The sequence below is a fragment of the Haemorhous mexicanus genome, chromosome 5 (genome assembly GCF_027477595.1).
Source record: "Haemorhous mexicanus isolate bHaeMex1 chromosome 5, bHaeMex1.pri, whole genome shotgun sequence".
Taxonomy (NCBI): domain Eukaryota; kingdom Metazoa; phylum Chordata; class Aves; order Passeriformes; family Fringillidae; genus Haemorhous; species Haemorhous mexicanus.
This window is the reverse complement of record NC_082345.1, coordinates 63,582,872-63,606,640: the sequence shown is the minus strand read 5'-3', so window position 1 is coordinate 63,606,640 and position 23,769 is coordinate 63,582,872. Positions and strand designations below refer to the sequence as shown.

At 42.2% G+C, this 23,769-nt stretch overlaps 1 protein-coding gene across 2 annotated transcripts in view; it reads right to left on the bottom strand.

Moving 5' to 3' along the window:
* RELN (reelin) overlaps nucleotides 1–23,769 on the bottom strand; it is a 282,225-nt gene that overhangs the window by 62,821 nt on the left and 195,635 nt on the right. For both annotated transcript variants that reach the window (XM_059847390.1, XM_059847391.1), the window contains exons 22-29: nucleotides 22,812–22,924; nucleotides 15,727–15,864; nucleotides 14,884–15,070; nucleotides 11,016–11,221; nucleotides 8,259–8,430; nucleotides 7,691–7,891; nucleotides 4,845–5,080; nucleotides 776–933 (exon numbers count right to left, since the gene is read on the bottom strand). In XM_059847390.1, the coding sequence (XP_059703373.1) occupies nucleotides 776–933; nucleotides 4,845–5,080; nucleotides 7,691–7,891; nucleotides 8,259–8,430; nucleotides 11,016–11,221; nucleotides 14,884–15,070; nucleotides 15,727–15,864; nucleotides 22,812–22,924 (1,411 nt within the window). The remainder of the gene's footprint in view (nucleotides 1–775; nucleotides 934–4,844; nucleotides 5,081–7,690; nucleotides 7,892–8,258; nucleotides 8,431–11,015; nucleotides 11,222–14,883; nucleotides 15,071–15,726; nucleotides 15,865–22,811; nucleotides 22,925–23,769) is intronic.

Sequence of the window (23,769 nt, the reverse complement as noted above, 5' to 3'; positions counted from 1 at the left end):
AGAAAATTCCCTGATGACTGGACTGTACCTTTTTAAACCCACTTCACAAATTTCTGTAGGAAGAATAAGCCCTCTTCCTCTAAACTCTAAGATGGCTTATTTCACTAGGTGAAAAACAGCCAAGCTTTATGTTGATAAGGCATTTTTTGCAAACAGAAAAATATTATCCTTCTATTTAATTTTAAACAAATTGAACAAAAGATGTTAGCTCATTGCTCTGTTGGTTGAGGGTTGAAAAGACTGCAGTGTGCAACCGGTTGTGTCAATCTTTTTTTTTTTCACAGGGTTTGCATTTTGGGATTTTTCCTATTTCAGCATAAAAGCCCCTAAAACCACAAGTGAGCAGAATTTTCCACAGAAGGGCCTGTCAGAACATATGTTCCCTCCTGGTCCCATGCCATCTGATGGCCAGGGGACTCAAAAATGGCAACAATTCTTTTGAAGATGATCCAACGGCTTTTAAGCAGACTTTTCAGTTTATAATATTTTATTTTGTTTTCTCTTTTATTGCTAGTCCCTTCCCATTCATACAGATGGTGATATTCAAAGACTGTGGTTGCCAGAAACATCAACGGCGTCCGCTGCCTTCAGCTGCTCTGCTTTGCCTGCGCCGAATTTAATTTAACAAAACAAGAAAGATTCCTCTTGGCAGCCCATGCAATATATGTCATCGTATATTTTTCCGGAATATTGGAGAGGAAAAACAAGCTGTCAGGTTTACAGGTTTAACTCAGCCAGTGCTGAGTGTAACCCCCCCTGAGGAGGGCTGCGTTACCGGTGTAGCCCAGGTCGCAGAAGCAGACCCCCGAGACGCAGTCGCCGTGGCCGCTGCAGTAGTTGGGGCAAGGCTCGGAGATGTAGACGCCATCCAAGCCGAAGGGAGGCACGCTCTTGTGGGAGCTGCTCTCCTGGATCCAGCGGAATCGGGTCTTACTGCGGAGAAAAAACAACAGCATTGCTACGTTGGGGAAGATGAAACAGGAAAGCCTTATTAATGTGATTGCCTGGCAAAAGATTTTGAGAACATGGGAACTCTAAGCAAGATTGAAATGAAAGCAGGCTTTGAGACACCAAGCCTTAGTTACTGAACAACTGGAAAACAATAGTATGGCCTGCTGAAGGTAATCACAATATGCTCTGATTGCAGACTGGTCCAAGGGTCAAAGCAGACCCTACCAGCTTAGCAGAAGGGGCCCAAAGAATAGATTTTAGGGTTTAAAATGTAACACAGTGTAGTAATGCAATGATTTTTATAGGCTGTATGTAAATGCTACAGGATTTGTATCCTGTACTAAATTAGCTAGTGAAAATCAGAATATTCAGCACAGAAGAAGATTTATAGTATTGTAACGAGAACTTTGTCCTCTTTTACTCTTTTGTCCTCTCTCTTTTCCTCTTGTTCTCTCTCTCTCTCTCGCTCTTTCAAGCTCCTCTTTGGAGCTCCTCTTTGGGGCCTGCTCTGAGCTGTGGCTGGCAGCTCCAAGCAGGGCCCTGCACCCCAGTTCCAAGACCTGGCTTCAGAGATCTCTCATCTCCATCAGCCCCAACTGTCCTACCCATCATCACTCCTACATTGCTGCTCCTGGCTTCAAAAGCTACTGCTTCTTCCTTAAGATTAAAAGGACCTTTTCCCAAATTAGCCATTTGCAAATAGGATGCTTGGATTTCTGTCATGCTGCATTGCTTAAGGATATTTCTTTCAGATTTTTTGACTTCTTCTGTTTCTCAGGCTCATATCCATCAGTGTGAGGCAAAGAACAAATACATGGTTTTATCAACAACAGTGAGTGATTAACATGACTTTGAAGATGCTTTTTACTACTCATTCCAACCTGAAGTGCTAATTACATATCAAATCCCTGAACTTCATTTCTTACAGTATTTTTGAAAGGAACTCAGTGATGGCAGCAATGTAGAGTTTATAATGGGATTGTGCACTTTTGAGTAAAAAACCTTTAAGTTATTTGGATACAAGAAAAAAAGCCACTTCCTAAACAGAAATAACCAGTCTGACTCATCAATCCCAAAGTTAAGCATCCTGACGTGAGATGGAGATGTGGTAGACCTGGTAAAACACGGATGAAGGAACAAACAATATCATAAATAACTTGTCTAAGGCTGCTGAGCTGACACAGCTGGCCCAGAGACATATGATTAACAGTCCATCAGTTCATACTCTAAAAGTTTAGTCCCAGATTTTAACGGCAGGGTTTTCTGACATACCCTTTCTTGGAGTGGCTGCAGATTCCTCCACTGAGTGGGGACACCCCTAAAGATTAATCTTTGAGGCTGAGCAAAAAATTTGCCCACTGTCATTGTATGGGCGAGTAACATCAATCTCTACTAAATAATAATTTTTGCTAGCTTTAATACAATTTGATACAATTGCTTCAATGTTGCTTCATAGAGCAGTATACTATAATAGTTGTTATGGCTCCAATACTGTGTAGTAAATAATTCTGATTAAGATCTTCTTGTCTAATTGTTACCATAATAAATCATAAATAAACATGTTTATATAAATATATCTAGTTTGCCATCCTTAATCCTGAAGGACAACCTTGTGTAAAGGTTCAGTTACACCTGTATAATCCTTTAGACATAAACCAGACAAAGTCTAGGGCTAAGATTGGATCCAGCTGCACCCAGGCTCCCCTCTGAGAAGGAGTTAAGAAAGCAATGGGATTCTTTCTTGACTTCATGACTCAGTGGGAGTCTTCTTTAATAAATTTTGTCAGAAGCTCCTACTCTGCCCACAACTCTGACTCACTGCATTGCAAATTTGTTAAAGAAAAAATATTTTGGTTATTAATTTCCAGTCTTTAACTTTTAGCTAAACATTTTACAGGAGCACCAGAGAGGGGAACAGATTTAAAATGTCATTGCCAATATAATGGATTAACTAATATCCTCCTTGCTACTCTGCTTAAAAAATAATAAACCTATTGCTTTTTCTTTTTTGCTGCACTGGGATTTGGTAGGTAGGTGATCATCATGCTCATGCTTGGTAACAAATAATGAAATGGGATGCTCTCTGGTTAACCCATGAACCATGATTTCCTAAGTGGCCCACAACAAACTCAGGTCCCAACATGCCAAGACTCTCACTGAAGTCACAATATGTACATTTTTAATGTATTAGCATGAGCTTCTTATTCCTGATCACATTACTGCACATAATGCCAAACAGATTGCTGCTATTGATTCTGCCCTGCTTGTTTTGGGTAAATCAAATCAGCTGGTGTCAGATCTGTGCAACTTGGCACCTGCTTTTATTGGCTAATTACTGAAGAAAAGACAAACTTGTTATGGTACACACTGCTATTTCAAGTCCTTGCAGCAGAGGCACTGGCTCCCCTGCTACAAAATATGCCACACACTTAAATGGGATTGAGGATGAGGGAGGAGGATGGGTCAGAAACCCAGAGACAGCACTAGAGAAGCTGCATGGAGGGCTAGAGGCAGGGGGACATGGCCAGGGGCCTGGTGGGGTGGTTGTGCTGGCAGTGCTTGGTGCATCCAACAAATCAGATCAGGTTGTTTTACTGATGGAGTAAAACAGAGGGTAAGGAGAGTGAGGAACTTCACCCAAATCCAGATAAGGTCGAGAAAACCCTCCTGATTTCAAGGCTTATTTGTGTCTTGAACCATCTGATGTTTTCTCACTTGTATTAATCTGGTGCTGAGGTTGTGCTTGCAGATGTGCACAACTACCATTCTTCCCTCCTTTGCCTCTGGCTGTCCCAGCTGTCCTCAGTGACACAGCACATTGTGCATCAGCTCAAATACCTTGCTAATGTTTCTTTGCCCAGTGGTAACTAAAATTAATCCTGTTCAAATGGGTTATTTAATTCATATGACTTATTACTCTCTTGCTGGTGCCTCTGACCTAGCTGACTTGGATGAAGACAATGAAGGGATTGGTGTCAAATTAAAAAGTGCTGGGTTCCTCGCTGCTTTTTAATTTAATTATTTATTATAGAACCAATCTGACACCTTTAAAATGGAAAATTCTCACTGCTTTGGGCAGCATAGTATATTTTCCCCAGATCTGCCATATTTTAACGCTGCTTTTATTCACAGCTTTGCAACTTTTTCCTGATGTACCATTCTAGAAGCAGCTAAATCAGCTCATCCCTGGGTCCCACTGGCATCACTGGTTTACAACGCACCGTACCTGGCTGCAAGTGACCTGGGGATAACAACAGTAACTCCTGTCCAGTCCTCAGAGTCTCCGGTGTGGTAGACGGAGGGCTCTCGGAGCTCTGGGCTCCCCCCGTGAGAGCGTGTCTGGATGGGCTGTTTGGGTCCAACCTGGCTGGCTGCTGACCCTGAGCCCACACGATCTTACATGGACCAAAGCAAAAGCCCGGAAGGGCTCTTCTCCACGTGGGAACACATGTCCATGTTCATTGACTTGAGAACCACCAGATGGAAAAACCCGCATGGGAAGAGGCCTCAAGGCTCACGGCGGGAGAGTTTTACACCCGGGGAATGGGGGGTGGAGGAGGACCATGGCCAAGGGGATACCAGCAGGGAGGGGCAAGGGGAGAGACTGACCAGGGAATAGATCACCAGGGGGTACTGGGGACAGGGGTGGGTGAGGGAGAAACCGTGTCACAGGAGAGGGGAAAGAACAAACCTTGTGATATAACATATTCAGTGCAATATAAAGACTTCTCTGTGCAAATCTCTAATAACCCAGAGCAAAACAACAACTAAATAAACTATTTAGTGCAATACAACACAGCTTTGCAGCTTTTTCCTGATGTACCATTCTAGAAGCAGCTAAATCAGCTCATCCCCGGGTCCCACTGGCATCACTGGGTTACAAGGCACCATACCTGGCTGCAAGCGACCTGGGGATAACAATAGTAACTCTTGTCCAGTCCTCAAAGTCTCCGGTGTGGTAGACGGAGGGCTCGCTGAGCTCCCGGGAGCTGCCCTCGCAGCCCTTGGTGCCGGGGGAGGCGGGGTAGCAGCCCTCCTTCACCAGCGACCAGAAGAGCCCAGCATCGTGCGAGTACTGCAGCAGCACGGGGGCAGAGCTGCTGTACTGGCTGGTGCAGCCAATGTTCAGCTGCAAAGAAGCAGAGTCAGAGATGAGAGAAATAGCAGATTTGTCTTCACAAACAAGCTGTGGGTCTGCTGGTAGATAAAACTAGCGCTGGGAGATAAAAGAAACAATGGGAGGGATTCCACTGATTGGTGAATGGAAAAAAGATATTTGCTTTTACAAATAAACTTTAGGCTTGCTGATAAATGAAATTAGTCACTGAAAGATGAAAGAAACAATGGGGAAGAAAAACCCCTAAATTCCATAGGAATTAAAAATGAAAAGGGAGGGTTATACACTAGAGGGAAATCTCTGGTATCAGGCCTATCGGGAAGTCTGTACCTCTCAAGTACCTCAGCCAATGGGGAAAGAGAGAAGGGAAATGCAGCTGGGAAATTAGGATAAAAAGGGAGGCTGTGTCCTCCAAAAATTTGAGAGATCCCAGGGGAATGCCCCATGGCCTCTCCCTTTATTCGAATAAAGAAAAAGGACTGTGTCTCTTTTTTGGACATAAACCTCTGGGGTTTGTGGATTAATTTTCCTAACAGAGATGACATGAAGAAACTGATCTGTTATTAGTATTTATTGGCTATTATTAGTATTTATTTGCTGCAGATCACCTTTGACTTTTTGCACTGGGAGGTTTAATGCTCTGAGCATTAGCTCTGGACCCTGCTGGCAGACAGGGGCTGATGCTTGGAGTCTGCTTCCTACATGGAAATATGACATTTCTCAGTAAAAATTCCCACTTTCCTTCATCAAGGTTGCTGAGTTCAGCACCCAAAGAGGTGCAAAGAACTTTCCAAGGGTCCCTGTGCATAGCAAGCCCCAAACAGCAAGCTCTGTGCAGGCACCTGCATGCCCAGGAGTGGAAAGAGCTGTATCCTCTGGGATCCATCCCATCTGCAGGCCAGTCAGTGTGCCCAGAGGATCAGCCTGACTGCCAGGTTAGCCCTGATCACAGCCTTGTCACTGGCCTTGCAGGAATGATGTCTGGGAGCTGGCACTGCAGTTTGGGCCCCCAGAACAGAGTAACATTTAGATTAAGAAGAAAAAAGGCATATTAATATATGAAATGAGAATGCAGCCAAGACCAAAATCAACTGCTGATTTGAAGTTTCAGTTTCATTCTTCAAGCTATCAGAAAAATATTAGTTTTCCTTAGTTTATTGCAGAAATTCTACTTGAGTTGTAGAAGGCAAAATGTAAAACAAAATCATTCATGTAAAATGAAATAATTCTAACAAATTACTGTCTTTGAGCTTATCAATGCAAAATTATTCCAGTCTGCTATTTAAAATGGAAATTTCACACACTCATGAAAGCATGCAAATAGGACTAACACATTTATGTGCAGGCTGAAAAGCTTTCCAAAAAAGTATAAATTCAGTCCTTAAATAATAGACTTTATAAAGAAGAACTTACTGTTCTGTGACACATTCTTATGTTTTGTATAGCTATGCTACATTGTCAAGTGCTTCAGTGATGGAAGGTGTATGAAACATTTTTAAGTATTGTTTTTTTTTTTAACCCAGACAATTTCTTAATTGCTGTTGATCATCAAACCTACAGAATGGACACTCAGTCACTGAAGTACAGGAAGGTAGTGAAGAGGCAAATAGCATCTTTTCCTGGCTAAATGGTATTTATGTATTGAGAAATTCTTGGGTTTTAAACAGTTTAAAGTATAAAACTACATGCAGTACTCACAAGAAAATTGTACTGAAATCCCTCAGTTTGTATAGCATCTGATTAGCATATCTTTTAGCTGAAATTAGATTATTTTACAAACCCCAGTATTTCTAACGAACTTTCCTATTTATAGAACTGTGGGAATTATATTTGAAAAGCTGCCTGTAAACATCTGATCTTTTTAATAATTCCACTTGTAAATTATTCAGTGTCTGTATCCACCAATTATGTAAGGACCATGTATTTGTGGGGAGCTCATTAAAATTGCATTGCAACCAACTTCCAGAATTCACCAATGGGATTTCATTATAAACTCAATAAAATTTTGATTAGGGTTCAGAAACAAGAGCTTGTCAAAGCAAATACACTTTCTTTGGAGCCCATATTCTGATGTATTGTCAGACCACTGAAATTTTTTGTAAGCTCTTTAAAGAAGAAAATGCTAATTGGAGCCTATATTCATTGACACAATAACAGTAAATTATATGAAAAACACACACTGGAGTACAGAGCAGCTTGTAAGTCCTTAAATAGTTTAAAATACAAAAAATGTACCCAAACCACTTTGGAGCTTTTGTACTCAAAGAGCCCCAGACGGGGTAAATCCTTTTGGGCTTGACAGTGCAGTAGCCTTTCCTAGTACTGACTTGAATATAGTGACATGTTCTTCAACCCACTTCTGAAATGTGCTGAAGAACAAAAACCTTTAAAACTTCTCCAGAGGAGTAAAAATGCTTTCAAGCACCAAGGTTTTGGCTATTCTTCTAGAAGGCAGGATGGCATTTTATTCTGTATGGGTTCATACTTGTGCTCTTCATGTCTTTTTACACAATTGTCTAATTTATCACCTTGATTTGAGCTGTGGACCCAGTGGCACCTTGCAAGTATTGGCTAAGGGCAGTTTTACTGATATTCTTGCACAGATTTATGTTTAAGGAATACCTTGAACTGCAGGACATATCCGGGCTTCAGAGTTAAATCTCGAGTCACTGCAAACCGGTCTCCATCCGATTTACCGAACAGCATGGCAGAGGGGGTTGCAGAGCAGAAACTTTCATTTTTGGTCATCCCTTCATTGGCCAGCATCAACCATACACTCATCTGGTTCATAGGGTAATCAAATGCTGGCTTTTCATAAAAGTTCTGTTAGAAATGAAAAGTCAGATGTATTATACCCTTTCGTTGTGACTTCAGAATAACTCCCAAAGTGATGAACTTTCAAATTATGCAATTTTTATTTTCTGTAGTTTTCAAAAAAATTTTAATTTCCAAAACTTCAGTCTTGACTTTTTGCAGAGATAGATCATTACATCCTCTGTCACAAAGCTTAGGAGCCTGATGATTTTGTGCAAAGACCCAGGTTATTCCCACACAGAGAGGCAGCTGCAAGCACTGCAGCTGTCTCTTTAAAGAGACCCAGTATTTTCCAAGAAAACCGTGTTCAAACAAGTCTCCTAACAGGATAGCTCCTGTTTCCTGGGGATGCCCACAGATGGCTCTTGCTTATTACCTGTGGCAAGGTGGGATTAACGACAGGAATGATGTGCTTCTGCTTCTCTGACAAGATGATGATGTCGTCGATGGCCCACTGGTCGTACCCTTCCCCTGAGAACACCGGCTGCCACCAGCGAAACCTGGTGCAAGGGGTCTTGGCTGCAGCTGGCAGCTCCAGATAGACAAACCTGAGGAACACAAATCAAGCAGAACTTCAGAGCGCACAGTTTGGAGAGAAATATATCACTCAACAGGGAAAAGAGACAGGAAAGCCAGTCTGATGTGTACAAGTCCTGGGTAATTTCCATGTCCAGAGAAGGGCAGCAAAGCTGGGGAAGGGTCTCTAACTCATATGAGGTGCAGCTGAGGAAGTTTGTGTTGCTTAGTCTGGAGGAAAGGTGGCTCAGCAGAAACCTCATGGCTCTCTACAACTACCTGAAAGGAGGTTGTAGTAAGATGGGGGAATCAGCCTCTCCTCCCAGGCAACCAGGGACATGAGTGCATTGCCTCAAACTCTGCCAGAGGAGGTTCAGGTTGGACAACAGGCAGAATTTCTCCACTGAAAAGGTAGTCAGGCATTGGGGCTCCTTGGGCTGCCCAGGGAGCTGGAGGAGTCATCATCCCTGGAATTGTCAAAAAAAACCCTGGATATGACACTTAGTGCTATAATTTAGTTGATATGGTGATGTTGGGTCAAAGGTTGGATTTCATCATCTTGGAGGCCTTTTCCAACTTCTATGATGCCATTATTCTATTTTTCCATATATCTAGATACCTATTTATGCATTGCATATCAAGAAGCCTTCTTGTTCTTCTTGTCTGTGGAGAATGTAAACTCTTTAAGACAATGTATGTTTCTTATGCTCTATTACTCTATTGCCAAACACAATAAGGAACTGTTTTGAGCTCTCTAGCTTTGAATTAAACTGTTCAGCTGATCCATGTTCTGATGCCAGGAAGTAATAGTGATATATGCTAACAAAATTAATTTCTCATTCTCTTCTGCTGATTGGTCCTATTTGTAGACAAAAGCATCCTTCTGTTACAATGCAATAGATTATGTAGCAGTTTTCTTTGGGTAAAATATTTCAGCCCTCCTATACAGATATTTGTAAAAGAGCTTCAGGTCTGCTCAGTTTGCTTTATGTTCAACTTAAAAAAAATCTTACAAAAATGATGTTAAATAAAAGTTCAAGTTTCAAGCCTAATCATACTTATGTCAAAAAGAATTAGTTACTTGCCCAGTCCTATTTCAGACAGCTTATATATATGCATTTATGCAAACTCTTTCTTTATATCACATGTTGTTTTTGTAAAATTCACTCTGCTTCACTTGCCAGTTAGGTGAAGAGAGGAGAAGGAATTATTTTTCAGTTCTTTTCCAGAGAATTCCTAGATTTACTGTTGGAGAATAGGAACTAGGAAATGAAGTTTGGACCACATTTGAAACAAGAGAAAAATAAATCTACATAGCTATGTTCAGTAAGGACCATCACTCTTCATTGTTCAGAAGAGCAAATGTTTTGTCTAGAAATGTGTTGGATAGTCCAGTATTGAAGCTCTCATTATTTAGCTTCTTTGTTGGGGAGATTTTGACCAAGTAGAGACCAAGCACTCACCTAGTAGATGAGGGGAAGGGGGTAGCTGTAGTTTGGATTTAGGAAGGCTTTTGATACTGTACCTCACAGGATCTTTATGGACAAGCTGTCCACCTGTGGGATGAGCAGGTTCACAACGTGCTGGGTGAAGGCCTGGCTGAAGGGCAGAACTCAAAGGGTTGTAATGAATGGGTCACACCTGCCTGGGGACTGGTCACCAGCAGTGCTCCTCAGGTTCAGCCCTAGGGCAGCCCTGTTCAAGGGATTTATCAGTAATATGGGTGCAGGAGCTGAACGCACCCTTTTGCTGATGATACAAACTGGGAGGTGCTATTGACTGTCTTGAGGGTCAAGAGGTGGAGCATTGGGATTGATGCATGAGATAAAATTAAACAAGTGGAAATGTTGATTCTGCACCTAGGATGGAGTAACACTGAGCACAGTTGTGGATCCCTTCTACCTGAACTATTCTATTCTATTCTATTCTATTCTATTCTATTCTATTCTATTCTATTCTATTCTATTCTATTTTCAAGAAATTTATACTTCCAAGTGTCTAGATCACCTCTAAAAAAGAACAGTCAGCCAAATTGCAGAAGTCCCTCTGAAAGCATTTCTCATTGCAAGGCAAAATGACAAGATGAGAAGATAAAATTATTTGTATGTTGAAAGACATGGACTACAGAAATCACGTCGATACCCATGCAGACAAATACAATTTAAATTTTCATCAACAAGGTATCTGACAATAAATTTGAATGGCTGAACATCATTTCTTCTCCTCCTTAAATATTTATTTAAAGGAGCTTTTGCTTCATATGACATTAATACATGTTCATTAGATCCAAAACCAGAGTCAGAGGAAATGGAACCTCTTTTGGGCAAGGTCTGTATTTCCTTGCTAGTGTTTGGCAGATATTAGCATTTTAGTCATGTTTCACATAGAAGGTGATAGGAAATTTTATATTTTACTTAAGATTATAAGGCCCATTTCCATTACATTTTTCATTCCCAGTGACAGGAGTTAACTGCGCCAGTCAGAAAAAGTTTCTATATAATGATGACTTCTAAGCATTATAAATTTGAATTATGATTCATGTTTTCATAAGTTGAGAAATATATATTTTTAAAAGCTGATGCAGATACGGATTACTTAATTTAGATCAAAATTATACCTGGGTTTGCTGAAGTCAGAGAAATACATTTCTGCTAGTAGCTGCCAATTGATCCCGCCGTTATTGCTGTACTGCAGCAGCACACCTTCTTCTCTGCTATCAGGTTTATTGCATGAAGAAGTCTCTCCTCCAATCTGGATGTAAAACTGTACAAAATCCACCCATGTTGTGTCCAAATCCCAGCTTACCAACTGTCTTTTTCCAGCCTACAATACAAAGAACAGAGGGACAATAATAATTTTAATTATGGCACTTTCACGACAAATAGGCATATTCAAAGTCCATCACAGATGAATATTACTCACAAAATTACACAACATGGAGGACTGTATCAACTTGCCCTTTTTGTCTTTCAATTATTCTGCTCGGCCATCCTTTATGTCACCCTGATTTGATCCCACAAGAACTTTATTATTTGATTTCAATACACAATGAAACTTCACAACACAATTTCCACACAAGAATTTAATCTCATCCCCCCATGGTCCCACGTGACTTCAGAGGACAAAGAGCAGGTGCTGGATATCCTGAATCAACCTGGGCTAAATTTTTAAGTATTCAGCTTTCTATTGATAATGCATGGAGCAGAAAAAAGGCCATTTTTCTAGTCTTATTTCCCTGGTCAAATCTAGCACTGTACAAGGTTACCCAAACACCTGAAATTGGCTCCTATAACACCTTGCTCATGTCCTACACAAGAACCAGGGAGAGGCATTTTCTCTTCATGCTTCAGCTGAATAAGATTTGTTCCAACACAAAACGATATTCTTCTCCAAATAAGCATTGTAAATCAGAAGTGTCTCAACTAAAACCTGTGGATTTAGTTTCAAGTTTACCTAAGCATAGCTAAGAGAAGCAAATAGCCTTGCAAAATTTAGTGTAGAGCTTTTCCAAGTATGTTTTTGAATTTAGGAGGTCAACATGGTCACTCTGTGCATGTTCAAAAGACAGAGCATGTTCATAGGAAAAAAGGCTTTACGAGCCTTTTATTGTATCTGAAGTTACCCCACTGTCCTCTTCCCTTTGTGCCCTGGGGCTTGAGGCTGAACTTGGGGACTTCCACATCACCAAACCTACAAGATGCTGGTAATGGAATATGAAGCTGCCTGTGACAAGGCAGGACACAGGATGAGAGCAGTGTCCCCAGAGAGGTGACCTGCATGCCCTGCATCTGGCACAGCCCTGCCCCAGCACAGCATCATGCTGCCACAGCTTTTATAGGTAGGGAAAGCCATTTGTGTACAGATGGAGAGAGGATGCAGGGATCATATTTCTGCATTTAATAAAGCAGCTGCAACCTGGCACCACCCCCAAAAATGGACCAGGACTGTCATCCTGCCTGCTCTTTATAATTCCCTTTAAAAATGTGTTTCTGTCCATCTCCAAGCATAAAAAGGTTTTAAAAAGGAAAATCAAGGTTAAGTTATGACACCTGTGTCAAAATATTTGAATTCTTCTCTCTCATTTGTACATTTGGGATCCCTATGACAAATTTCCAAATAAACTTGAGATAAGCAAGTAACATCATCTAGAGGGACACAAGTAACAAGGTTTAGGAGCTGAGATTTAAAATATCATCTGTGTTTTTTAGTAAGGTGACAGATGAATTTAAATCCTGTTCCATGCACCACCTCTTTCTCTGTTCTACACAGCTGAGGGTAAACCCAGCAGAGATAGATGTTTACTGCTTTCTTTCTCAGAACTTTGTTTGGCTGCTATAACAGCCTGGGTGCTGAGCTCATTTGTGGACTCTACCAAACAGGGCACCTTGAGCTGTGAGACTGACTGCTGGAAGCTGAATTCATGGGGGTCTGAAGTTCTCTTGGCTGATGACAAGACAGCAAAACCTGTGAAGAATCCTTTGACTCTCAAAAAGCTCATACAGGATACAACCATACTGACTTAGGAATTGTTCTTGTTTGTTTTATTTCGTCGTTTACTCCCAGCTGAGGCAGGAACTCCCTCCTGGATGGTGCCATGAGAGTGAGAAGAACTCAGCCTCGGATGCAGCCCTGAGCTTCTGGGTGCAGCCCCAGGTGGCTAATGCTGGCCAAGGTGGCACTGATAATCCCTGGGTAGTTTGCTTTCACAGCTTCACTGGAGACACTGGAATTGGAAACTGCCACCATCAAATGGAGCCAGTAATGGGTACTAAGGATGCAAACACCCTTGCTGTCCCATGGGCTGTGTGTTCTGGTTGCTGGGGGCACCCAACATACTGACCTGGCCAAGCTCTGGCCCTAAAACTGTTCCAGGTGAGCTTTCCATATCCACACCCCACAGCAGGGGTGCCTGCCAAAGGGGTAATCACAGAACCAGGTAAATTGAGAGAGGGCATGAGTGACATAAAGCCTCAGGGGAATTGCAGGGGCTAATTGAAAGAGCTCTGAATTGTGAACACACCTACAACTGATAAAAATGAGTTGTAAAACAAAAGCTAGAGGGTTGTTGAACAAAGCCAACATTAATTCTGGCAGCAGTAATTGATTATGGCAGCAAACATTAGACATTCAAATAAAAAGTGGCTGTTTGAGCAAATGAAAAGAAATGTGAATATGAGCTCCCCAAAACAATAGAGAACTGTTTGGCAACTATAAAAATAATTTTTTATTATCCAACAGTATGGCCCCTAGACAGTTTGAGAAAGATCTAAACAGAAATTAAATAAACCACCTTCTGTTGACAGCACACAGACTGCTGCTACTCAAGAAATGAGTGATAACATAACCCTTAGAGATCAATAGAAAGAAGCCAAGAATTTCTAAATGAGTTTTTCACTCCTCCTTAGCAGGAATCAGAAGAAAGATCATAGCAGGTTAATTCTAATTTAGCAAACTACTTTTGAGAAACTTGGCATGAGGAACCAAGCCAGAAGGAAAAACATCTAACAGGGAAGACAATTATGTATAAAAATCCAATTATCACAATTAGCTAGTTATACTGATTGGTCTATTACGAAATTTTCAGTGCAGAGCTCTATTTCCAGGGGAGCTGGATGTGAGACTATGTAGGAGTGCTGAAAATTATTTCATGGGTTAGATTTTTGTAATGAGGTAAACAACACACAATTGCACAGCGTTGCATATTGGATTATTCTTCTGGGACTAATCTGGCTCTCATGACAGCAGTGCCAGTTTGATCAAATCTTTAAAGGAGAAGCACATAGCTGCATTTATACTTTTCCTTTCAATTAAGAACAAAACAAACCTTAGTAACAGACCTGAGGAGCAACAATACAAAAATAAATCAGTGATTACAATGCCTAATCTTACATTTGGTCATAAAGATCTCCTTTTATTTTAGCTATAATTGCTACTAATTAGCAGAATTCCCTGTATCTCTTTCCTGTTATATTATTTTTTGTCTGCAAAGTATCCAAGTTATACAAAAGAATATTCTCCTTCAGGTTAACCATTTTCTAAAAGCCTGAAAAAAATAGGTTTTTTCAATAGTTTTGTTCCTGTGACCTCAAATTAAGTTGCTTGTGCCCTGGAAAGCCAACCTTTCCCCATCTCTTACCCAGGACAGTACAGAAGAAACAAATGGGAGCTGCTGGATGCTGCAAACTGAATCTTAAAAAAGAAAACGTACAAGTAAGACATTGTGAATATACACACTTCCAGGCACACTGGCAATTTACTACCTTTCATCAGAGCTGCTATTTCTTGACTACATAGTGCATGTGTCTTTTCCCATCTCTTTTGATTGCTTTGTTCTTTACCTGCAGAGCACAGCTGGGCTGTTTAAAACACTTCTAATATCACGTGCAGCTTTCTGCCACCTCCCTTTTCTCTGCCACACAGCCACATTGTGCTCCACAGAAACCTGCAATATGTGCCTTTATCAGTGTCCCAGCCCTCTGTAGTACCTTGTTGAAGTAGAGTGAGGAGCCAGATGAGATGACCCCACAGCCCTCCTCAGGCTTGACGATCTCTCCCCCAATAATTTCCTGCCACTCGGTCTTCAGGGTATCTGGGTTCTCAAAATCAGACATGATGGTTGAAGAAAGGGGATTTTCAGGCTGACATTCAGTACCCCGAAACCCTGAATCACACCTGGAGGGAAGTGTAAACATAACAAGTTTTAAGGACCTCATTTGATACTGGCAATTAATTAAGGTAGTGCACTGACCTTATAAAATTTGGTGTGGAAAACCATAATTCAGAAAAAGAAATTATTCTGGAATTGTGGTTCTGTATTGTGGGAACAAACCAAAATAACTGGACCATGGGAAAACCCAGTATCTTTATTTCTAAAACACCCAAAACCCTGTGGTCTCCAGAAAATTTGAAGCTGGCAGGGAGTAGCAGTCTGTGTCCTTGGTGTAGCACCCATTCTGACAGTGGTGCCAAGCAGAGCTCAGCTGGTCCCTGGCATCCTCTGACTCAGCAAAGCAGCTCTGGCCCTGAGCCAGGGCTCTTGTGCAAAGGGCTGGAGTGGCCACCAGGACACCTGCAGCAGGGCAACCCTGTGCCACTGAAAGCTCTTCCAGTGCTTGGATCTGCCAAGGGTACAGCTTCTTGGACAGGCTGGTGTGGAGCAACGGGCTGCTAATGCTGCTTCTATGGTCAACCCCGCATTGTGCTTTTGTCTTTTTAAATTTTAATACATAAATAAGAACAACAGCCAAGAAAAGGCAAGTATGGAAAATAGTAGGGTGCCTGAAGTATCAGGAGAGCATTGTTAGGAGGGTCTGACAAATGCTTCATACCTGCAAACCCCGTGGTCACACCAGCCATGCCCGCTGCACATGTTGGGACACTGCTGGCCAATGTAGATGTTGTCCAGGGCCCACTCATCCTGGGCTGTGTAGTAGCACTGGCTCCAGCGGAAACGTGTGGCACTGGACCTTAAAAATCAATAACAATGCATCAGTTTTTGATTCTTTACAGAATGGCAGGAAAAGAGGTAAAATGGAACCAAAAAAAAAAAAAAGAAGTTAGTATCCCAGAGTATCCCAATCACAGCCTAGGCTGCAAAGGCTGCCACAATCAAAGACAGATTCTTGCAAATTAACTTTCTAGGTGATGCCACTCACTGCACAGCACTACATAATGAACTTTCCAGTGACTGATGACATTTCTGAGGAGGAGCACATTGAGGGATTTTGAGAATTATTTTAAGGTAAGCCTAGGTATGAATATTACTGGATTTTTATTGTGTTATGGTTGCACAATTGGAAAGGTGTATCTAGGGCATGACTTTGTTTTTTACATTTTTGGTCATAGTTAACAGGTCATAAACTGTCTAAAGAGGTTTCTCCTGGTATTTATTATTTAAAAAATTATTAAAGTTCTTGAGTGTTAGTGAATACCAACTATTTCCATTCAACAACAGCTGACTTTTTAATTGGATATAATTATTTTTTTTGTCAGGATGGTTCTAAACTAGATTTTGCTCACCTATCACTGGTCACATTGACGGCACAAGTTTTTGACATAGATCCTGTTTCATTGCATCTATTTTTTCCTACACTGCAAATAGCTTGCTCTTGGCCAGCAACCCAAAATCTGTAACACCTAAGGTTTGTGGTGGGGAAACATCAAATTAAATTCCTTGCCTAACTAAGCCCTGGATATTTGTAATATTCTTCAAGCACAAAATCTTGTTTAGCTTCTCCTTTCTAAATAGTTTTATCTTCATCAGCTTTTTTTCCTTTACAATAGTGATGTCAGCTAAAATTATCCATTAAAAAACGCTTAGTGTTGGCCCTTTAGGAGACTGTCCAATGCAACACTGACATTTTCCATGGGAGGGACTCCTGCTAGCCAAACCCAGCCTGACACCAACCACCCTCAAAAACCAAGACTGGAGAAGAAAGTGAATCATGAGAAAAGCAATCTTTGTCATCATCAAGCCTTTTCAAGCTGCCCTGCCAAACTGTGCACATCCAACAGGTTACAGACATTGGCTGGTGGCCACTCCCAAACAGGGGCTACAGAGATTCTCCACTCCGTGCTTGTGTCAGAATGGGATTAAGAAAAATAGGTTGCATGTGAAGTGAAACAAAGATGGGAAATTGTTCATCGTGATGGAGCAAAAGGGGCTGTGCTGGCTGCATAACAGGTCTGGGTGAAAAGGGGTGGTGGTGGCAATGTGGGCACTGAGGCTGGATTGCATTGTTGTGGAGGGGTAGGACAGGGAAGGCAAGGCTGACTGAAGAGAACTAAAAATCCAGTTTTAAAATGGGATAGGCCTGTGTCTGGCCAAGGGTTGGTGGGGGTGCTGAGGATGAGAAGCAGGCAGGTCCTACTAGAAGCTTCTTTTCTATCTTGTTTCTGAGCCATATGGTTCCTTTATGATGGCACAGGACATAATGCTCTTACTCTACTTGAGGATACAAAGCCCTTTCCCCACCCCCAATAATTTATGTAGAATAAGACTTATTAAAATGAATATTGTAAAGGTGGCTGAGTCACGTGCTCACACGTATGGAAGTGAAGAAGCAAATAGAGCAGGCCTGTGCAGCTGAAGAGGACAGAGTGGCAAAGCAATTACCACTCTGGCACATATGAGAAGATTGGTACATGTATGGGTAAATTTTTAAAGTACCAGCTATGATTTTCTTAAAAAAAAAAAGCTAAGCTGCCCAAGGGTTTGATTTTTAATTGAAATGACCCTTGATGCCTGTTTTAAATGTCTGTTTGATTTTGCAAATACTGTTAGCATTTTTACAGCACTCAGAGTTAATCTGCAGGGGCAAATCTGCTGATTAAATACTCCCTCAGGATATAATGTATTGATGGGTTACATTACAAGAGCCATGAATTATCCATTAAAAGTGTGCAATGCCAGTAATCAGCACATGAAGGACTTCCTAAGCTTGTGAAGGCACAATGGGCAGTCAATATTGACTGCAATTATTTACTGTTTATTTTTGGAGTGTCTGAAGTCAGCACATCACTTTGGTGCTGAGGTTCATGTCCACATCAATGGCACCACAGAGAGCCCTGACAGAGGCTGTAGGCTCTGGAAGGAGCTGTAATGACTGGTGTTAACTCTAATGTGTGCTGAGGAAAGTGACAATACTGAAACCAAAGAATGGTGTTAGAGAAGGCAAACCATTCCCCTGTGAACTCCCACCACAGTAAAACTGTGTCATGTTATTTTCCCAGGTAGCAGAAGGGTGAGCACTGTTCAAGCATCCCTGTTTTTCATCAGGGAGGGTGTATGGGTGGAGTTGGAGTGTGACACCCTGCAGCCTGGGGTATTTACAGAAAACCAGGGGAGATTTACATTGATGCAGAGGCAATTTCACCATGCCATGGAGATCTCATGGTGCCCAACAAGTGGTGGTGCCCCCTAAAAAGAGCTTGGTGTGGCATTGATGGCATTGCCTTGGAGGCTGACCGGCTGCTGCCAGGTGCACACGGCTCTGAAGGGCAAATGTGCAGTGCATCAGGGCTGGTGCAGGTGCATCTGGGCTGGTTCAGGTGCATCAGGGCTGGTTCAGGTGCATCAGGGCTGTGCAGTGCATCAGGGCTGGTTCAGGTGCATCAGGGCTGTGCAGTGTATCAGGGGTTCAGGTGCATCAGAGCTGTGCAGTGCATCAGGGCTGGTGCAGGTGCATCAGAGCTGTGCAGGTGCATAAGGGCTGGTTCAGGTGCATCAGGGCTGTGCAGTGCATCAGGGCTGGTTCAGGTGTATCAGGGCTGTGCAGTGCATCAGGGCTGGTTCAGGTGCATCAGGGCTGGTTCAGGTGTATCAGGGCTGGTGCAGGTGCATCAGGGCTGGTGCAGGTGCATCCGGGCTGGTTCAGGTGTATCAGGGCTGGTGCAGGTCCATCCGGGCTGGTTTCTGGGCACAAGGCTCACTCCTGACCTACACCAACAGTGGGGAGAGCCCAGCCCTGTGCAGTGACAGAGGACACCTCTGTGCCCAGGGGAGCACAGCACCTGGAGGCCCAGCTGAGAAGATCCCTGTGCAGCTCTGCCTTGGGGCTGTTCCCAGGGCTGGGTGTGCACAGAGCTGCACCAGAGCTGACAGCCCTTTGCTGGGCATCATGTCTGTTTCACCTGGCCAAGATGTTTCCCTGGAGAGTCTCACTGTCCCATTCCTGCTGCCACCCAGCCATGTGCAGAGCTCCACCTGCCTCCTCGGGTTCCAGATGTTGGCTGCACATCAAGCTGAGGGTGCACTCAGCTCCACTCATTACTTAGAAGCTGCCCCAGTTGAACGAAGTGATTGTTTCTCTCATTTGAGGGGAGGGTAAAAAGGGAGGAGGCTCATTACAGCCTGGAGATGAACATGTTGCCCCAATGGAGGCATGTGCAGTAGCTGGAGGCTGGGGACAGTCCCCAGGGAGCCACATGGCAGCAGGGAGGAGTTATTTTTATCTGCAGACAAACAGCTCTGCCCTGGGGACAGTTTTGCCACCATGGGAATCCCGTCGCTCCAAGCTGCAAGGGACCAGGGGCTACCCTCCCCTTCCCAGCCTGTTGCCAGGGCTCCTGTGGGAAGCAATGCCACTGTCACAGGGCTGTGGGCAGGGAGAACTCCATGAATTCAGATTCCTCCCTGGGTGAGGGATAATGCATGTTAGGCTGAAGTGACAATTGCAAAAGCAATGCTGCTGAAAAACCAGTCCTGCTCACTGCTTTTGAAAGCTTTCCAAGGCTGCTCTGCATCTCAAGGTAGCAACAGCCTAAGAGGATTATGCTGTTAAAAATGGTAATCAACCATTTAAAGAAGCCATGTTAATTAAGAAAAGAGAATAAGGAGATGAGCGCCAGCTGCATTCTCAGTGATAAAACACTGATTTTCTGGACAGTCACTGTTTGGACATCTATTGAAACGGGGGGTGCAGCACTGAGGAGCAATGAAAGCATCTCTTACAAGCAAAATAAACTTCCCTAGTTCCTCATAGTTTCTCCATTTTTTTTTTAATGCTACTAGAAAGCAATCTGGCTCTCTAATGACATTTTATCTAACTCAGGTTGATGTCAAATAAAAGTCATTTTTGTTGTGTGACATTTTATATAAGCACAAGGAAATCATGTCCCAGAAGTGTTGTGAGTGAAATGATGTTCTGTTATAAAATTTTTCTGATATGTGAGTTAAAATAAAAGCACTGCCTTGCCTCCTGATATTAAAAGCCTTAATGATTTAATGCAAATTTGTGGCTGGTAAAATTATATTTGCTACCTTCTGAGTTACCATAATTACATTTACCCAATTATGCTGAAGGTCTCATTCAGTCATTAGGTGTTGATTTGTTTATGAAGTCAGCAACTGACAGCTGCTTGTATCTCATTAAAGCCTGTTCATATGTAAATGCCTTGCATAAAACTGAAATTAATTTTCATCAGTGTTAGAAATGTTCAGTTCAAGTACAATACAATTTCAGCGAGCAGGTGCTTACATTTCATTTCTTTGATACAAGTCTTATTCTTGCAGCAGGTTTCCTACCATCCCAAATCCCACATAACACGGGGACCTTGTAAACTCACGCTTGCTAGATGCAGAACATCTACAGATCTGCAGAAATACCAGCACACCCAGAAAGTTTTACAAGATAAATAGGTGCTTTTATGAACAATTTTCCAGCTGCATGAGCACAGTGCCACAGCCTGACACTTCCCACATGCCCAAGGTGCAAACCCTCAGCTGGGAGCTGTGCACCCAGGGATAAAAGCTCCAGCAATCACAGCAGGGCTGTGCAGGGGTGTGAGGGCATGCTGAGGCCAGCAAGGGCCAGAACAAGCGTAATGAGACATTGCTGAGACCTTGTTTAGGTGGGTGGTTTCCCTATGCAGTAAGCACAGGGCAGGCTGGGGATGTGGCAGCCTTTGCCTTGTGTGGCTGAAATGGAAGGAAGGTCCAGAGATGTGTTCCCCTCATCCCAGCTTTGGGAAGGCAGAACACCACACCTGGCTCTGCCTCTGCACTGTTCTGCCTGGCCATCACTAAGGTTTTGCCTCTGTGTGGTTGTTGCAGTGGGTGCAGGTGGGGAAGGGAGAGGAGGAGGAGGGAGGACACCCCAAAGAGGAGTGCTACACTACCAGCCACCTGGGAGAGCTGCACTGGTCATCAAATTGTCACCAATAATGCCCAGGTTTTGGAAAGGCAGAAATTTGCTCTCTGCTCACAAGACTGCTCTAAAAACCTGTAAAAAATCCCCTCCCAATTTCAACCCAAAGGAGCTGTTGAGCCCTTAACCTGCCCTTTGCTGCTGGAAAGGAATGTTAGAAAGAGGGGAAAGTGGTGAAAGAGACACGTGTGGTGTGCTGGATTGCATTTGATGGGGAACAGGCCTTCCTCTTCAACCCTTCCTCTTCACCCTGAGAGCACTGTAGCACAACACAACTCAGAAAATGGCTTCTATGAAGAGCAAAGAAATTTTCAGTGGTAATTTGTACCTTAATTGCAAACAAAACTCTGCTAACAGACGGGAATCCCTTCAGATACAAGACAGAGTGTGAAATATTTATGATTTGTGCACAGCATAGAACAGGAACCCAGCTATTACTTCATCATAATTTCTCCCCACAGTCTCCTAAATTAAAATGGAGTTATATGCTTCTGTCACCTCATATGCTGAGAAAAATTAGTTGATCCTAAAGAAAAAGGGGGCCACAAAATTGGTATCATCATCAAATACACAGTGTACAATAACTTTGAGTACATTACATATTTTGTAAATTAGGAGTAACAGCCTACTTTGGAGTGTAATCCAACAAAGTGTAGATGCTTTTTAAACTCCTAAGTGCCTATGTCAACCACAGATTTTGCGGATGGTGGCACAAAATGACACGTAAGATTCAGTACATTATAATCTAACTACAAAGCAGCTATTTGTAGACTTACTTGCACCATTTGGTATTGTCTGATATGATATGTTCTAAGGATTCAATATTTGCCTTTGATGTTTTGCCTAGAAATAGGAAATTCTGAATATTGGCTGTGCAGCAGAAAGGGCCAGTGTGTTGAAAGAAGGTATCATTGTGGTGTGATTGATGGAAACAGGCTGTGCTGAGGCCATGCAGAGTGCAAAAAAATTAATGATGAAGGATGGGGAAATACAATGATGACTTAATCTGAGCAAGTTCTCATTGCAATTGCTATGATGGATTCAGGTCAAACATAATCAAAATGTAACTCTAATTGCAATAATTAAATTCTCAGATGAAGGATGTCCTGAAGATTACTGGGATTTATGACAACATTTTTATTTGTATGGTATAATAAAGATTTAAAAATAAACAATGAAAGAAACAATTTAGATATTAAAAAAATTTAGGGGAGGCAAATCAAGTTTGATTACAACAACATGAATAGGCTTTCTGATAATTTTTGTTTCTCTTTTTTTTGCATGAGAGAATGCTATTTTTTAAGACATGCTATAAAAAGAAACAAGAGTTAAAAAATTCCCAGAAATGAATCATTAGTTATTGTTTATACAGGGCTTTGGTCTGAAGATGTAAACAATAAGGAATGTGCAAAATAAAAATTAACAATCCAAATAAAGCCTTCCTCCAATAGGGCATTTATAGACAAGTGCCACTATTTTTGAAAGGTCTGAACTTTATTAGGAGAGTCACAGTATGTATTAAAAACAACCCTAAACAATAGTTTCTGTTGACTTCACCAACTTTTCTTCTCTAATTAGTAAGGAATGCATTTCATAGGAAATACCTGAGACAAGGTCAGCCCTGGCACTCTACCTATTGGCTTGAGTATGACCTGCAGAGGACTTGATATTTGTCACAGCAATTGATGTGACAAATTGTCTGCACAACACCCCCCCTGCTCTTCCCCCGACAAAAAAATGTTTAAAGATAGGAAATAAATGCTTACCAAGTCTTCTGTGGTAAAAGAACAGTGATTCTCCTCCACTGAGTAAATTCGCTGGAGTGGTAAATACTTGCTGATGTAAACTCCTGACAGCTCGGCATACTGGGAAGGCATTCCTTAAAATAAAACATTTCAAAACTAGATTTATTGTTGAGGAATAATTGGGAACCCAGAAGAGAAAAATCCTGGCATGATATGGAGAAATTTCTCCAAAAACCAGCAGTACAATTGAGGATGGAAGAAAGCCATATGAATCTATTTAAAGAGTGCAGTGTTCGTGACAGGCAATGTTTTGCTTTCCTCCATGAGGAATGCCTATCTCCCTGGTTTTTACTACCTTCACCCCAGCGTCCACCACAGACTATGAAGTAATGAAACAAGATCACTATGAAGTAAGTCTATGAAAGTGACCTCCAGACAATCATAAAGGTCATTTTAGAGACCTACTTGTAAGGCTTTTCCTTGGCATGCTGACTGGCCCCACACCCTCCATGTGCAGTGGGCAGCAGCAGTAGGAACAGACAGAGCCCAACAGGAGGGCCCAGGCACAGCCTACTGAAGCGGTGTCTTGGCCCTTCCCAAGCTCTGCAGCCTTGACACCTACAGCAAGTGCTGTAAATTCTTCCCTCCTGCTTCTAGGACTATTTCTGCATTTAACTCAGACTCCTGTTGAGGTCTGTTTCCCAAATTCTATTTTTTTTTAAAATTCAGAAAATATGATCGTAGCATCTTTTTAATATTAAATATAAATGAAGTCCATTATCCCAGCTTCTGTTTTCTAGCACTGCCCTTACAATGTTATTTCATTTTTTGCAATATTACATTAATTTATTTCCTTTTATGCCAGAACAGAAAATTGGCCTATGAGGTATAATAAAGTGCTTGGAAATTACTACCAACCTACATGATCCTCTTCTAGCTAGCAGCTCAGAGTCCCTTCTGCCCCTTCCTGCCACAGAAC